Here is a 17,493-nt window from a genome sequence, read left to right on the forward strand (position 1 = left end):
ATCTCACTTGCGCTTGCACTTCATTCACCTGTTTAAGTGCAGACAAGTAAACAAAGTGGCACTCAATCTATAAGATCACTATACCTAATACTTTCATGTTTTAGCATTATAGCCACAATTCAAAGAAGAGCCTGCTCAAACAGAGACTTTTTTGAAAAAAACATGGCTTTTTCCTGGATGACATCAAAATTGGATTCTATCTATGTAGAATACAGGATGGAAATGGCATATATTCCAGGTAATTCGCTCATATATGCTCCTTGAGTAAAATGGTTTCCTAGAAAAGGGAACTTTAAGCAGAAGGTGAAGACTTACGAGCACAATAAGTGGATCATGAGTTAAGGCATGGCCATTAGCCATATTGCCATCCCTCAATTGTGTTGAAAAGTGTCTCATTTCCATCAAGTCGTATTCGCGCAAGAGACATAAAATTTTTTTCCATATCAAATAAACTGAGATTATCAATTTAAATTCCTTGTCATAAGAAATTATCATTACCTACATGTATAATAATAACTGATAACAAAAATGGGTCATTAAAACAACAAAGCCCGATCCTGATCTTCACTTCAAATCTCCCTTACATTTTCCCTGTCTCTATGACTACTACACTGTACTCTCCCCCAAGGCCATCAAATTGGTGACCCTTTAGCCCATCACGCAACATCCTCTGCATTTGATATTTCGAAGATAAAAACTCTAAATATTCAAAGATATCCTCCTTATGCGCTATGGGTATAGTATTAGAACTACCTATGAATGGATACTCGTTAACATGTCCATGTAGCAAAGCCATTGTTTTGCACATAGTCCAGCTTACTTGCAATAATTAGAGAAATAGTGATATGGAGGAAAATTATTGATCGAGGCATGCATGCAGCGCTCTTCTTAGAGAAGATATGTCCCCTATAGCACCGGGTTGATTGAAATTCCACTCATATCACTATTGAGGTCATATTTATTGTCATCCAGAATAAAATAAATGGGATTTACAAATATGTTCAACCGATTTTCCTTATTCTACAGTTAATTCAGCTAATAAACCTTTTTAAAGAGGTTTTAAAAGCTTTTTCCTAACACACGCACATCTATATTGCGGGATACCCCATCGTATCTTAGAAATTTCTACACAAAAGGGACATGGGTCATATATTTTTAGTTTATGAAAGAGAGGATACAAATTGTAGGATCATAGGTTTTGGCAACTATGCTTTATCGATCTCTCTTGTGAGAGAACCGACTATAGTCAAAGATCCAAGTATCGAAAAAGAAGATAGACCTGAATTACATAGGGTAACATGAAATGATAAAATTGATAGCCTTATTCTAATTGTACACAATTCAGACAAAAATTAAGCTTTTTTGCAAACCTCAAAATGTGATGTCATCAGTTTTCTGAAGATTGACGCCGTTTATGAAGGAAGATTCAGTGAAATACAATGTATACACACCCAGGGAGAGAGAGATCGTGGGGGAAATGGGGACGACGACTGGTGTTCGGTTATCTGCTGGCATTCATTAGAAAGTCGCATATGACAGACGCGAGCTTGGTCTCTACTGGGGTCCATTTAAAAACTCGCATCATGACCACGGGAGGTATATCAAAAACGACGCCGTCCGTACTTGTTAAGACTTTTTAGTTTCAACCTGCGAAGTACTTGAAAACATAGAATTTGGAAATTGTGAGCCCATTCCAGTTTATCGTCATCATCAAAACCCTTAATGTTTTAGAGATTATCAAGAACATAGACCATGATCAATATCCTTTGAATCGAGTACTCATTGATACATAATCGCAGACGATAAGTATAAATTTTTTTTTGTAAAAATAGACTTGGTCACACTCTATCAAATCCGTTTCCGTGAAACGACGTCGGATGCGTGCATTTTTGGATTGCAACGTGAGTTCGTCGAATTGTGATCTCATTTCGATGAATATTCACGATCGAAGTCGTTCAAGTTTTAGAGCTTGTAAAGAAGATAAACATTTTTAAAGATCATTTGTATCGAATTCTGAACGATGCATAATCGGAGATGATCAATGTGATTTTGTTTCTATGAAAATAGAATTAGCCACACAGTATCAAACCCATTATAACAAAGATTAAATTCACTCCGACGAAGGGACGTCCCCGACGGGGAGAGAGAGAGAGAGAGAGAGAGAGAGAGAGAGAAAATGTGGTTGTTCAGCAGAGAAGCAACTACTCGGCTGCTCACTATTCCATTGTAACAGGTCCGTTGATTTCAATTTTGTATAGCTTTCATTGTTCTTGGCAAAAACAAAAGTTGCTCACTACTCCATTCCTAGTTTGATTTCTATTTTTTTTTGGAAAGCAAAGGATTCGTTTTGATTTCTATTTTATTTATATGAGATTTCATGTTCTCATTTGATTTTACCTTAATCTGTTGATGATCTCTTGTACACCTCTATTAATCTGCGACAACAAGGAATTTAATTCTTGCTCCATTCCATGTTCAAATTGAGGCAATTGTCAAGGACTTTGCGTGTATTACTGTACGAGCTGTCGCTGAGCACTGGTTTTTGCTAGGGATAAATCCTTAGAATGAAATTGATTGCTTTTAGTTTGGACTTGCAACCCTTGAAGATATGTTTTGTTGTGAACTTGCGGTTTTTCTTCTACATACATAATTAACATTAACGAAAAATCTATGAGTACCGACCATTGGGGGAGAGAAAACGTACCGACGGCCGCCGGCGGGCCGTCTCCGGCCACCGGACGGCCGATCCGAGCCGTTCAAAAATTCTAAAAAATAAAACCGAGGGGGTCAACGCGGGAATCAAGGGCATCCGAGGTGTTTAGGGTGCTTGATCAAAGCACCCTTTTTTCGTGTATATATGTACACACACATATATACACGAAAAAAGGGTGCTTTGATCAAGCACCCTAAACACCTCGGATGCCCTTGATTCCCGCGTTGACCCCCTCGGTTTTATTTTTTAGAATTTTTGAACGGCTCGGATCGGCCGTCCGGTGGCCGGAGACGGCCCGCCGGCGGCCGTCGGTACGTTTTCCCTCCCCGTGGTCGGTACATATAGCAACACTCCCATAATTAATATGAACAGAAAAATACATAAGAAAAGAGGGAGAGTAAAGCCTTCGCTCTTTGAAGCTCATGAGAGGCTCAAACCAAGCTCGATTAAGCTACTACTCAGCTCGTCTAGCTTATGAGATATGTAAAATACAAACTACTCAAGATATATGAAAAAATCAAACTACTCATGATCGGCTCATGTTCGGCTTGATTAAAGCTCCTTTGAAATCGGCTCGTCTCATAAACATGCTATGCTTGAACATATTTTTGAAGCTTGTTAAGCTTTCAAACAAAACTTGATCAACCTCTTGCTTGGCTTGTTCGACTCATTAATCACCTCTAATCTTGAGTTTGTCCAAAAATTTTCTGAAGGTAAGATGTATCAATATGTCATGGGGATTGGTTTCACTGTTGGGTGTGTCTGAATGTGTCATGGGAGCTATCTGTATGTGAAGTTCGTTTCATTCTGTTTGTGTCATGCGGGTGCATCTTACATGGGAGGGATGTCATGGGATCATGTGTCATAAGATGTAGCTTCAATGTTGGTATCCTGCTCCAAAGGGGTGTCATGGGGTCATTGAATTTGACATGGGGGGTGGGTTCAAAGCTGGGATTCTGATTAGAATGGGGTGTTTTGAGTAAGGGGTCTGAGTTTCATTGGGGTTAAATTGAGGCGGTTTAAGTTCTGCAGGGTGTGCCAGCATGGGTATTGTCTTTTGGTAATTGAGTTATGGGTCAAGTCTTTGGTAAGTGAAATGAGGGTGTATGAGTCAGGGAGTATTTGGGGGTACACAATATTTGCTCAAGGATTGCTTGATGAAATGGAGGGTCACTATCAAGGAGTTTTGCGGTCAATAAGTGTTACTAACTTACTGTCAAGGGACTCTGCATATCACGTCATGGGGCATTTTGGATTGTGGTTTGTATCTGCAGGTGGGTGTGTAGTTCTGCATAGCATGGGTGGTTTACATCTCAAGGGTCATTTTGTCTATTTATATTGCATCTGCAAAGACATTGGGAGCATGTCAACTGCTGCAATTGTGGGCATCTTTTGGGTCTTGTTCTATTGTCGTGTTGGTGATTCCAATTTCGATTTTGTATAGCTTTCATTGGTCTTGGCAATAATATTTGCACATGGAAACAAAAACAAGAACGAAACTGCTCACTACTCCGTACCTAGTTTGAGACCATTTGTGTTTATTTGAGATTTCATGGTCCCTTGAATTTTACCTTACTCTGTTGACGATCTTTCCATGCCTATTAATGCGCAACAACAAGGAATTTCTTGCTCCATTGCATGTTTAAAATTAGGCAATTGTCAAGTGCTTTGTGTATTACTGTACGAGTTGTTCGGAGCACTGGTTTTTACTTGAGATTTAGGTTCTTAGAATTGAAATGATTGCTTTCAGTTTGGATTTCATCCCTTGAAGATACATTTTTGTGTGAACTTCCCTTTCCTATTTGCGGATGACTGATTTTTGTTTATGGAGTATAATCTCGATCATTACTGGTATTCAAAATGGGTCCTTGATTTATATTGTCAACAAGCAGGCCAACACATGAACTTTTCAGATTTTGAATTATTTGTGAGTCCAAATATGGTGCATGTTGATGTTGATTTACTTCAAAGGATCATAGGAGTTTGTTGTGTGGCGAAACTGGCATTTACTTGGGGTCCGATTTAGATCTCACTAAAAGTAAGGGGAGTTTATTTCCAAGTGTCTTGGATCGAGTTCAATCCAGGTCGAGTAACTGGAAGGCACCCCTTTGCCCTTTTATCCTTTGCTTGTCACCTGATTTTGGTTAAACATGTGTTGTTGACTATTTCAAGCTATCAGTTTGGTTAACAGATACTCAGCATCTAAAATTGACATGAACTTTACTGTTAAACGCTACTGTTTCTTGTAGAATTTGAAGTCCTTAAGTTGCTTGGATTGTACAAAGCCAACCCAGCCTTGAACTCTACTTTCCTCCCCAAATTCCTTCACCTTGTCGATAAACCCCAGATGAAGAAACCACTCATTGAAGGATTTGAAAGGCTTAGGATGCCAATCCGTCCCATCCCCCTCCAACAAAATAGGGCAGTGATCAGATAAAAATCTGGGAAGACCCCATCGTTTCGATTAAACCACTCAAGCCATTCTGGATGTATCAAAAATTCAACTGACCTGCAGCATTTTTTTTTTCCACAACTGCTTGCCCCAATCATTCATCCTTATTCCACGCTAACCTGTATAGCCTGGGAAAGGTATTGATCAAATTGACTCCATTCACCCAGGAGTGTCTCCAGAAGCAGATTTTTAAACCATCTCCAACTCTGAAATTTGCATTATTGGAAAAGGCACTGCATAGAGCATGATTCTTGAAAATGTCCGAACACCGCTTTGATTGATGTCTGGTAACCCCTGTATATGGTAACCAACTCTCTTGAGAAATTTTATATTTGTCACAAACCGTTCTTCTCATCGTGAGTCTTTTTCATTAGCAAATCCCCACCATCATTTCACCTGCCTCACCTTTCTAATCCCCAACCCACCCTTCTCCTTCCTTTCGGTCATAGAATCCCAACTAATTAAGTAGTAAGAATTGAGTCGAATATGGGAGCTCGAGGGGATAAGCCCTTATCATGGAAGTCACACTCTTTTGTTGGATTCTCAATGAATTAGATATCTTTCAGGGGGGAAAATATAAAGTTCATACATGTGTTGTTATCCCTAGAAAAGAAAGATGGACGCAGTGCTAAAAATGGAGAAAACAGACATTTGATCAGGTCTTCATTTCTTCTATCAATTTTCCATCTGTGTATCACCATTAACTCTAGGAAAAAGCTATATGTGTGTATATATTCAATGGTGATAATGTTGCATGTGTGTTTGATGAATAATGTTGATTATCTAACCCCAGCAGTTGACACAGTTGTAGGCCCATGGAAGCCAGGGACCCCGGAACCCACCCGTTATTACTTCCTATTGTTGGACCAATCCATATGACACTTTCCTCCGACTTTAATTTTCCAATTGAGATTCAAAGACAGTGCCAACTGCCAACCAAATTGTTGTCAGGAGTTGGGATGGAATCTCTCTTTCATTTGATTTGAGATGGTTAAATTTTCAGATTTGGTCATTAGTGTAATCACCATATAAACCTTTCTGTGATTAAGAGGACTAAAGAGTACCTTACTTATGTTTGTGCTTTGTAAATTATTGATATCTGGCCATCTCAAACACTGTAGTATGAGACTTACAGAAACATCTGCTAATCATTCTGGTGAAAAAAGGGAGCTGGTGTCGAATAACGGTTCGAGATTGTCTCAGACCCTTCGGATCAGTACTACTAAAGCCCTCTAGGTTTGATTGGTCAAAACAAAGGTTGTTTCGCGAATGAAAAGAGTGTTGTCCACAAGAAGATCATGGAACAGTGGAAAATCCTCCAAAAAAAGTCTTCCTGAATCCGTCTACGTCTGAGCATACAAAGACTGGATTGACCTACTTTGAGCTGTGATCGTTGGAACCCACAGGACCCACTACCATGACTGCCTCTTCTTCCTCGACATCGCCTTCCCTTCCAATTACCTGAATGTCCCTCCAAAAGTCTATTACCACTGCCCTGGCCTGTGACTGAATCCCGACCTATATGCAAGCGGGTGCATGTGCTTGAGCCTAATCAACAATTGGCGTGGCTACACGAAAGAGAGGTGGACCCGTTCTTCATCCTCCATTCTTCAGTTACTGTTTCCATTCAAGGGCTTGTGCTCATTGAGAGACCCTACTTCAATGAGTGAACCTGTGTACACTGACGATTGGTTTGAGGTCTCTAAATAATGAAGATGACATCACTTGGTCGTGTATGACTATGCTTTTTGTATTGCATGAAACGCCCAACAATTTTCAGGACATTGTTTCTGAACACTTTCATAGTCGCGCATGTGAGACATTGAACACGGTCGGTGCTTATGGGGTGGTCGTGCTATTGTTGGTTGGTATCAAGCGATACGATAGGGTCTAATTCATCATCTTTGGGTGAGCATGCCGGCTAGTTTTAAGGGTACTACTATGCACTACTTTTTTCTGGGAACTACTACTTGAGGACCTCAGCTTTCTTGTCCTGAGCCTCGCACGGGTTACGGCGGCAAGGAAGGAAGGAGAGAAGCATATGCCAACCAATACGTTGCCTCAACCGGTGGTGCAAAAGAACACCAAAGAGTGTGATTTGACTGAGATCCAGATTAACTTAAATTGTGTTACTGACAGGTTTATAAATTGATGGAACAAGAGAGGGTGTGAAGGAAGCCAGAAACGCACTTGGAGTTTTAACTTTTTAGCTTTAGGCCCGTTGAAATAGGCAGCGAGTCTGTATCTCTCAACAGTCAACTCTGTTTGGACCATGTTCACCACCTAATATCTTTATGCTTCTGTAGCTTACAATTGGGTTCTAGTATGTAGATTTCTCATTTAGTCTTGTCTCTTACAATCAGTAAATGCACATGCTTTTTTTTAATATTCGGGTGTTGTAGCCAGTTTACGTACACCTTTGACAAGTAATATGAAATTGTGAAGATGATGATTGGGCAAACATGCAATCTTCCCTAGAATTTGTGATTTTTGATGGGAGTAGAACCAACAAGCTTACGATAAGTGCACGTGAATTGATGAACACTTTCGGTGAACTCTCTTTTGTTAATATTTGCTGGCTCTTATTTTGGTGATCTTTTCAATGCATAGGAAGATATCTATAGCACCCACTCATTTACCAAGAATTTGGGAAACTCCATATGCTACTATTGTGACAAACAAAGATACAATTATTGGACTCATGTGAGGCATGGTTGATTGATTAGGTTGAATTACGTATCTATGAAGGTAATATTTGTAATCAAACAGAGGTTGGGTAAAATAGAGGCAATAACTCCAGTACCATAGTACCACATTATAAATACACGCAAAGGTACACATGCATCCATATGAATGTAAAGGGTTCCGCGCCATACGAGTTTGTGGTGGTAGCATTTATTATTATTTAACGAAAACGACATAAAGATTTTCCATAGGGTCCCACGCCATACAAGTTTGTGTAAGTTTGTGATTGTAGCATTTATTATTATTTAACAAAAATGACATAAAGATTTTATATATCAGAAATGTGAACCAAACAGAAATTTAGTGTGGGAATTGCAATTCCATTTTCCACTAATGATCCCAGACACAAGCGAACAAGAAATCTGACGACTTTACACAAGAAAAAGAGAGCTGGAATTCTGAATTCAAAGCAGATAGTGGAATATCAATCAATGCTGTACCACATTTTGCTCCAATCACTCAACTATGCACACTAATGATTACTTCTTTTGTTAGAGTCTATACATCCCCTGTTCAACCAGAAAAAGAAAGTCTTTTACTTTACTCTTCCCCCCTTTGATTTTTACCAAAGCAAAAAGAAACTACCCAAGTGGCCCCACTCCTTCCATGAAGCTTCCACCTCTCTTCGAAGAACCAGGCTCCAGTCCAATTTACCAGTGGTCAGTTTTTGACCCGTCCCACAACGTTTCATTAATAACTCTATCAGTCATTAATAGCTATGTGGAAGACAATTCGTTTTGGCTTCCACAAAAGTTCGTTCATTGTGTCTTCCACAGAAGTGAACTATTGACATAGCCATGAATCTCCGATCGAGCTAATTTTTTGCCTGACAGTTCTTCTTCTCTCTATCTCTTTTCCATTCGCTTAAATATCATTGCACGGATGTTCTTCTCACAAAAGACCAAAATAAGAACATATTTAATCATGGTTATTGACTCGGTTCAAAACTGGAGGATAGGAAACTGGACCAAAGCCTTGGTCCCTTTTCAAGAGGAAGAAGAATTCAACTTGATCCCCTTTTCAGTACCAACTTTCTTGACTCCCAAAAACCCCTTCACTATCCCAATCAACTTCCAAAACCCAGATGATTTCTCCTTCTTCTGCTGCTTCTTCACATCAGAATAATTTCCCTTAGACGACGTTGTTTTCTTCTCAACCATCAACTGTTCGAAACTCCCCAGAGAAGCTCCAGTCCCTTTAAAAACCACCACCATATGTGGATACCACGACTTCATCAACACCTTGAAATTTTTGGAAACTTTAAACACCTGATCCGAACCGGTTTCCCCATAGCACCCTACCACAGCTCTAGAGTTCATGTAGGCATCACAGGCAGATAAAATGTGGGTTGATCGGTCTCGAAAATGGGTCGAAATAAATGTTTCGAAGTTCTTGGGGGGTTTTTTGAGCAAGTAGACCATGGTCATGCAGGAGTAGATGAAGGTGTTTTCGGTGTAGGCCATGGATTTCTTGGTTTTTCGACCCGTGAAGAGACCAGCACCCGGTTCGTTGAAGTATGGGTTTTTGTTGAGGACTAGGCCTTGGATTGAGACTAGGATTTGAAGCATTGTGGACTCACCTGCAGTCATGGCACAATCCAAGAATTAATTAGTGTAGTCAGTTACAAACGTAAACTCATGTTCTTCCTTAAAAAAAAAAAAGGAAGCTTGTAGGAGTATTAAACACAAGCACAACTATAAAGATTATGGTAGTGAAAATTTTGGACTGAATCAGTTAATACGACTCGAAAATAAAAAATGGAGAGGGAGAAGGATGGATTATTACCAAAAATTAGGAACTCATTGTATTCCATATTAGTACTATTTGTCTTTTTTAAAAGTCGTATTCTGCTTTTGAATAATAAATTTAAAAAAAAGGTACTTCCATAACTTTTTTAACTATTGAAAACTGAAATTACCACTGAAAAATAACAAACAAAAACAATCTGAGATGGAATGCGTAAGGGTTTGGGTTGATGTTGAATTTAGTCTTCAAAATAACAAAGTGGGGTAAGACTAACAACACATTTTAAGATAAAGTAAACAAACCACTGACATAGTGACATTCCTAGTGGTGATTTTAAAGTATGTTGCAAGAGAGATATGAGTGTGGTGCGACAGATAAATCACACATCACACCATACGATACTTATCTCTCGTGCCACATACTTACCTCAAGCCTTTTAATTCATTGTTCTCACAACTCATGGTGACTACTTCACTTCACCCACACGTTGATTACTTTTGGGAGCCAATTCACCGTCTACTATTGAAGAGCTCGATTAAGCTCAAACAAAGTTCCGTAAAAATTAACCCAGAAGAATTAGGTCTCGATTTTAGACCTAGGAGAAAACAAACCCTTCGGATAAAATCATGTGTACACATTTGTACATACACATATACAGATACATTTACTCGTACAGTGACATGTGATAAGATATAGAAGCCGAAGGTAAATGACCTTTTATAGAGGTCAATTTTTCTAACACCACACTCAATCACACACCCAAATACACACCCATACCCACAATAAAGGTGGGGCACTGGATGTGTAGTATGTGCGGACTCCTCCATCCCTATTGTGAGTGTGGGTGTGTATTTGGGTGTGTAGTTTGGTGTGGTTGAAGAATGACTCTTATAGAGGGTGGTTAAAGAGTGGAAGCCACTGCTAACCTGGGTTCCACTTCTCATTCCGACTGCCAAACCACGTGTTAAGCAAACTGAGACACACCTTCCCGTTCGCGTACAGGTTCGGGTTGATCCTGATCCCAAACGACCTGTAATGGACAAGCGGCGGCCGGGCCGGGTAATCCGGCGGGAACGCCACGTCGAACACGAACACCCCGTCGTGGTACGGGGTGCCGGCGGGGCCCACGATCGCCGCCCGCAGGAGATCGATGCGGCGCTCGTAGACCCGCACGTAGATGTCCTCCGGGAGGTTTCTCTCCAGTACCTTCCACTCCTTGATGATCTTCTTGTGGACCCCGCTTGACGGGTTTGCAAACCAATCCGGGCCGTCGGTTTTCGCGTCATTAGCGTTGTTGTTATTATTAGTAGTACTAATGCCCTTTTTGCTCTTGGCGGGTTTGTTCCAGTAGTTGAGGTAGCTGTGGTCGGAGTGGTCGCTGACCACGTCGAATTGCCGGAATCGCTCCGGTTCTTCAATGATGAGAGACATTTGAGTTACAATTTTGTAGAGAGAGGGAGGGGGGAGGAGACAGCGTAACGGAGTTTAGGGTTTTATTGGCGTGTGAAATTTTTTCTCTGAGGGGGAAGAGAGCAGTGAAATTGTTGTGAAAAGGGATGGGGATGGAAATTTGTTAAGAAAAGCGAGTAAAAGGGTCCCACTCTTTAAGCTTACTTGACCGTGATGGATACACCAACTTTTTCATCATCTACCGTTCGATCAAAGACTAGATTAATCGAGATGCAAATAAAATCGTAAACTGGCTCGGACATTCCTGATCGTGATGGATACACTATCTTTTTCATCATCTAGCGTTCGATCGAAGACTAAATTAATCGAGATGCGCGTAAAATTATAAACTGACCCAGACACTCCTGAAAAAAGAGAGAGCAATTTAATTAGTAGTCTTTGCCACATGGTGTGGTTAGGGATTTTTGGATAGCACGCGGTTATGTCTCCAAATTAATTAATCCTCCTAATGGTCCGAATCGAATTTAATAGCGAATTTTTTTGAATCCAATTCGAATTTAAGCTTGTGGTAGAAATTATAAGAAGCACGTTTTTTTATAACCGGATGTCTTGGTCAGTTTGCAAGCGCATCTCGATTAATTCAGGGCCCAAAAAGTAACGACCGAGCATATATCTTAGTGACCCCAAAATTTAGAATGTTTGGTCTCCGTGGAAATAAAACTTGCGTATAACGTATTGTTTAGAAGTTTTCTTAAGATGTTCCAAGAACTTATGGCAAGTCTAATTTTGAATTCTAGTAGAAGTCCTACAATGTATCCAAGGGGTTCCTACAATGTATCCAAGGGGTTTCCCTTAAATTTCAGGAGAATTTCCTTTGTATTTCTGAATGGAAACACTAGTTTACCAAATTCTTATGCAAGTATGTATGTACATATTTCAAGTGTACAAAAAGAGGGATTGGGAGTTGCTATAGTGCGGGAGCCGCACTACATGGTGTAGAGCGGCGGATCTGACCGTCCATCTCGATATGAAGGTCTCGGATTTAATTCAAACTCCTACAAATCCGAGTCGTCCATCGTTTGGATAAAAATCCGAGCCGTCCATTGCCGAGATGGACGGCCGGATTGGCCTCACTACACGTGTAGTGCGGGGTGCACTACAGCACCCCGGATGTAACATGAAAATAGAAAGGTTCCCATTAATCACCAGGGATTATAAAATCTATGGGTAACTCAATTTCCAGTGTATTCATATCCCTAGTTGCCATTGGTTGGACTAGTTAACTAAGAGTTAAATCATGCACACCAATTAATTCCAGGACGGTCTAATCCCATGTGTGGACCTCTTTGGGTCTCACATAGATGATTCGAAAAGTTATTTTGATCAATTTTTTCATTTGCCGTATAAAAAAATCAGTTCATACATAAGTACCCAATCATGTAATCCATTTTTTCATTTAAAATTCTTGACTACGAATTCTGAACAAATAAATTGAGTACAAGAGGTACATCGGCTGCTTTTGATTGCAAACATAGTCATCGGCTGCTGCCAATTACCGCAACTCTGTCTTGGTTGAACCCCAAGTAGTTAGCGAAGCACGAACCAAATATAACTCTGTCTTGGTTTAACCCCAAGTGTTGGCCAAGCACAAACCAAACTGAATCAGACTTGACACACCCAAACAATTATACCAAGCCAAGAAGTATATAGGCACATAATCAGATGACCCACACAAACCAATGATCCGGAATCAGATTGCAGAGAAGTGCACCGAATACGATGCCATGAACCAGGATTTGGGTCACAATGGAGTATCTTGACATAATACGTAGGTTTTTTGCTGCTATGCACCTAGGTTTTTCTGCTCACAACCTAGCACACTATCTGCTCTTGCTAGTACTGGGAAGCTTGAAGAGTTCAGGAAGGTGGGAATTAGTCAGTTTTTTCTTGCTGAAATCAATAACCTTCTTCTTGGGCTCAGAATTGGCAATCAGAGCCAGGGCCATCCTCCTCTTTACAGTGTCCGTAGCCGGCTTCATTCCGTTCTTCACGAGATCCTCCTCGATATCTAGCATATCGTGGGGCAATTCAATTTCCCGAAACAGCTGTTTCAGATCATCGTCCACATTGATGGTCACTCGCAGGTCGTTTGGGTACGCTATTGTTTCCTTCTTTTTGTCTGATAGTAGCCAGATTTCGCCGGCAGCCTTCATAGCCTGCAAGACATTAGACGTGTATCAAAGTAAACTCTTTTAAGTGGTTTCTAATAGGAAACTATCACAAAATCTCTCATTGAATTGAACCATATTGTTTAGGAAGTAGAAACTATTAATGAACTTTCTGCTTGTATACCATAGCTCTCTTGGATACGTATGGTATTCCGGAGAAAAAATTATCTCATCGGTAAACAAACTGCAAAATCATGTTCAGAAACCAATGGATAGACGCCTTGTCTACTTTGTTTTCTAACATGTTTTTAAAGCACGGGTAGGCATGGTTTTCAATTCGTATATACTGAGTAAGAAGAAACAGAAAGTAGTCCATTAAGGAAAATATAGGGATGATAAAAAAGAGAGGAAAATATAGGGCCCTTAAACACTACACCTTTATGCTGGGTCAAAAGACTTACAGAGTCCGAAAGCATATTTTGAAATGAGGAACGCGTAAGGTGAGTCCGAAAGCATATTTTGAAATGAGGAACGCGTAAGGAAAACTTCTCCTTAAGATCGAAGGATAAATCGAAGGTCTTGCATAAGTGATGATCAATCATCAAATACCCTGACAAAAGGACCGGCCTTATAATGCTCTCTTATAGAAATTGGACAATGCTTCTTTCTTCCTCTCGTAAATTCTTTTCGAGTTTTATCTCGCTCTTTCTTGTGGAAAAAGTTGTAAAACATATGTAGTTGTTCTTAGCATGAAACTGGGAAATCTCATTGCTTTTTTTTTAAACGGTGAAGAAAATTTTATTGATATAAAAAAATGATGAAGTACATAAGGAGGGCTAGAGTGTAAACCATCACAACGCAAAATAAGGTTGGGTATATTTTTGCATCACAACAAACATATCGGTTGAAGTTACCTGTATATCCTCCATTACAGTTGGGTATGCATCCTTGACTTCATCCACATCAATGCCATTTGGAAATGTCCTTATGAATTTGAGTACTTGATCCTTGTCCTCCAAACCATGCTTGGACTGTAAGAAGCTCAAAAAACTTAGAAATTCATCCTACTAGGAAATGGCAGAGAATGATAAAAGGGCTCAATGGACTAAAACCCAAATGGGGTGTTTTACCTTGTAACGAAAGCATCTCCCGTCGTAAACCACTTTTGGATTGTTTCTCAAGTTTTCAAAAACATTCTTGTTTTCTATCATGTCTACATTGCATGCTTCGAGAATTTGATTTGTTTTTAGAGCTTGCCTTGTCTGCAAAGAAATGAGAAGAATAAATCAGCAGATCTCAAGGCAAATGCATTTACTAAGGAAGAAACCTGATACTATAGTGAAAATGTGAGTACCATTTCCTGAGAAAAAAGCAGAAAATGAACCTAATGTAAACCCCCTCATGACCTTCTGCCTTTCCAAGTGAACATATGCTTAGAGTGGCGGAGCCAGGAATTAACGCCAGTGGTAACAATTAAACAGAACTTCAGCAAAAGAACAATTCGACAGAGGACGTATTTTGCTAACAGGTGTACGTAGAGCCACCGAATTTAGCTTCCTGGTACATATTTTATCATTTTGGAACACTTTTCACATACTTCTGTCTTTTCTAGAACATACAATAAGGCTAAACATCATCTACAGGGCTATGATTAACATTTCCCAATGATCGAGCCCTCGTTAATGATTTTGCTATTACAATTTACTACTGCTCAGCGTAACCAACATCCTATGCTTTAAAGAATGAAGGCAAATGTTTGAAAGTTGAAAGGGACCAAACCAGTTTTCTGTGTAATCTAGAAATGAAGACGAGAAAACAAATTCTGAAAACTGCAACCACACAGGGTTTTATTACCTCTCGCAGTAGGTCTACTACTCGCTTGATCAGAACTCCTACGGGGGATTTCTCTTTGACATTAAATCGCTGAAGTCTCCCACTGTTTTCCGAGAATTTAACTGTGGGAGCAGAAGTTTTTGCATTAGTTGGAGGGGTAGAGTTTGAACTCTTTTCTGTGCTAAAAGAGGAGACTGCTGCCTTGGCTGCAGTGCTGGTGAAGCTTGACTTGTTTTTGCGCTGCTTGAATTTGTATGGACTTCTATGTGATGAAGCCATCTGAATAAAGGTTACCAAAATTGCTGAGAGCAACAATAGAGAATGAGCATGAAAGGAAAATGTATGTAGAAATTTGGTCATTAAATAAGAAAAGAAAACTAATAGCTAGTCTTAAATCTTAATAACTTATGCATGCGAGCGGACTACTGAACTCGTGCCTGAATTCACCAATATAAACAATTAAACATCATGTTCCAAAACCCAATTCAAAAAAAGAACCATCCACCCAATATGCGAACAATTAAGCCGAAACCAATTTCAATTGTTATTATAGCTATAAAAGTGCATTTATCAAAGTGGTAGCAACTAGCAAGTCCTTTGGATTGTGACTTGTGAGAAAGTGAGAGAAAAGAGAGGATTGTGATTTCTCATCAAAACTTTTCTTATACATTGCTCACCTATTTTAAGTTTTTTTTTTTGGGTAAGGTAAAATTTCACCTATTTTAAGTTATCCAAACAGGTGATACGCATTTTTTTTTCCCTTTTCTTTTATGCCACATTTTTCACAATCCAAAGTGGCTGTGAAGGTATTCAAGCAATGGGTGTGACAACAATGTACGTGAAGAACTCGGAACTGAAGAAAACCACGGGAGAGAGAACCAACATTAATATACCATCACACAATTGCAAGAACATCTACATACCAAGCTGCGAATCCGCACTCGTGTACTGAGACCCTTGTTGCCAGTAGAAAAATGGAAATCGACCAACACAACGTTTGGAAATGGAAGTTCACTATGAACTACTAAATTTCATTGTTCAAACAGGGAGGGGAAAAGACAGCAGAACAATGAAAATGAAAGTTCATAAGAAAGTCGAGATCCATACCCAGACGGAGAAATGGTTGAAGAGACAAGGGAGAAGAGTGCAGATAGGAGCAGCGGTTTCTGGCTTCAAATACTGTTGATGGAATTTCTATTTTATGTAACAGCTCTTAATGGTATGTAACATATTGAAGAACTGAATATAAATGTAACTGCATTTTGTGCTACTAATGTGAATATAATTAACAGTCCTGCAAAGTCATTAATCCCCCAAAATATGACCAATATGTGGAGAGATGAATATCATGTTTCTATGCTATGCTTGATCGGCCTAGTGGTTAAGGCCTGAGACTTAGGGGTTTGCTATCTCCTTAGGTCTTAGGTTCGAAACCTCTCAGTCATATCAACTCATTTTGGGCCACTCCATACCAGTCATTGGGCCACTCCATACCAATCAAGGTCTGAGACTTAAGAATTTATTTTCTCCTAAGGTCTTAGGTTCGAAACTTCTCATGTGCTATCAAACTCGTTTGGGGCCGGTCCATACCGAGCATTTGCTCTAGCTTTAGTGGGGTCACCGCTGGTGGACAATGAGTTTTCGATCCCCAAAGATTGGTTGAGGTGCGCCCGGACACCTGGTTATCAAAATAAGGGGTAAGGGGTCTGCTTAAACTATATGCTAGTAGCATTTAACGTGATGAAGTTTTTCCACAACCAAATCCGAAGGAATAAGAAAGTAATAAGTGTGTCCTCCATCAAGTCGGATCTTCAAATCTCACTTAGGCTAAACATTCTAAACCTCAGGGTCACCAGAGGATATACCCGTTTGTTATTTTCAGATCTCCGGAATTAGTTAAAGTGCACGCAAATTGGCCCAAATATTCGATTATAAAAAAATATTTTCTAAGGATCTAACACTAATGGATTGGGATCCTCCCAGTCAAGGGCCGTTCCACTTTTGTGGAAAAAGAAATTTTTGAAAAAGAAGACAATTTCAAGTTCAAAATCATGGGTTTACGCAAATAATTTTTCTACCAATATGAATCTTATTTGATAGATGTCATTAAGACCTTTTAAACGGTGTAAAAAAAATTGAAAAAACAGTTTTCATTTTCATTATATTTAAGTTTAAAATTACCTTCGTTTGAAAAAAAAAGTACTTTTTAGAAAAATGGAACACCAATTTACTGTCCTTGATGGTTCACTTTTTCTACTACAATAGATTCTTAACGGTAAAAATATCATCGTTGGGTCTACATTTGTGAGACAACCCAGCAACTATCCCAAACAGTTACCGTAAATGATCCGGATCCAACGCGAATACGGATCGTTAGGCCGGTGGTACGTTAGAATCACTAGCCAACCAGGTTATGCACATATTTT

At 39.6% G+C, this 17,493-nt stretch overlaps 2 protein-coding genes and 1 long non-coding RNA gene across 3 annotated transcripts; 1 reads left to right on the forward strand and 2 right to left on the reverse strand.

Moving 5' to 3' along the window:
• The first annotated feature begins 1,723 nt into the window (after positions 1-1,723).
• Positions 1,724-7,468, forward strand: LOC131323219 (uncharacterized). Its single transcript, XR_009199121.1, has 2 exons — positions 1,724-2,233; positions 6,301-7,468. It is a non-coding gene; the product is annotated as an uncharacterized LOC131323219 (long non-coding RNA).
• An 820-nt stretch (positions 7,469-8,288) lies between these two features.
• LOC131323229 (putative ubiquitin-conjugating enzyme E2 38) lies at positions 8,289-11,197 on the reverse strand. Its single transcript, XM_058354919.1, has 2 exons — positions 10,583-11,197; positions 8,289-9,489 (listed from the first exon to the last, which is right to left on the reverse strand). The coding sequence occupies exons 1-2, from the start codon at positions 11,085-11,087 to the stop codon at positions 8,897-8,899; spliced, it is 1,098 nt and encodes a 365-aa protein (XP_058210902.1). The 5' UTR covers positions 11,088-11,197; the 3' UTR covers positions 8,289-8,896.
• Positions 11,198-12,594: 1,397 nt separating this feature from the next.
• LOC131322801 (uncharacterized) lies at positions 12,595-16,964 on the reverse strand. Its single transcript, XM_058354279.1, has 5 exons — positions 16,175-16,964; positions 15,089-15,346; positions 14,365-14,496; positions 14,149-14,265; positions 12,595-13,282 (listed from the first exon to the last, which is right to left on the reverse strand). The coding sequence occupies exons 2-5, from the start codon at positions 15,344-15,346 to the stop codon at positions 12,947-12,949; spliced, it is 843 nt and encodes a 280-aa protein (XP_058210262.1). The 5' UTR covers positions 16,175-16,964; the 3' UTR covers positions 12,595-12,946.
• Positions 16,965-17,493: the final 529 nt, after the last annotated feature.

Source organism: Rhododendron vialii, chromosome 4a (genome assembly GCF_030253575.1).
Source record: "Rhododendron vialii isolate Sample 1 chromosome 4a, ASM3025357v1".
NCBI lineage: Eukaryota > Viridiplantae > Streptophyta > Magnoliopsida > Ericales > Ericaceae > Rhododendron > Rhododendron vialii.

Coding starts and splice junctions, on each gene's coding strand:
- LOC131323229 (XM_058354919.1), bottom strand. CDS start 11,087: ATGTCTCTCATCATTGAAGAACCGGAGCGATTCCGGCAATTCGACGTG. Junction 9,490..10,582: donor GAATGAGAAGTGGAACCCAG/GTTAGCAGTGGC, acceptor CCATGACTGCAG/GTGAGTCCACAATGCTTCAA.
- LOC131322801 (XM_058354279.1), bottom strand. CDS start 15,346: ATGGCTTCATCACATAGAAGTCCATACAAATTCAAGCAGCGCAAAAAC. Junction 14,266..14,364: donor GGAGATGCTTTCGTTACAAG/GTAAAACACCCC, acceptor AGCTTCTTACAG/TCCAAGCATGGTTTGGAGGA. Junction 13,283..14,148: donor CTGTAATGGAGGATATACAG/GTAACTTCAACC, acceptor AATGTCTTGCAG/GCTATGAAGGCTGCCGGCGA.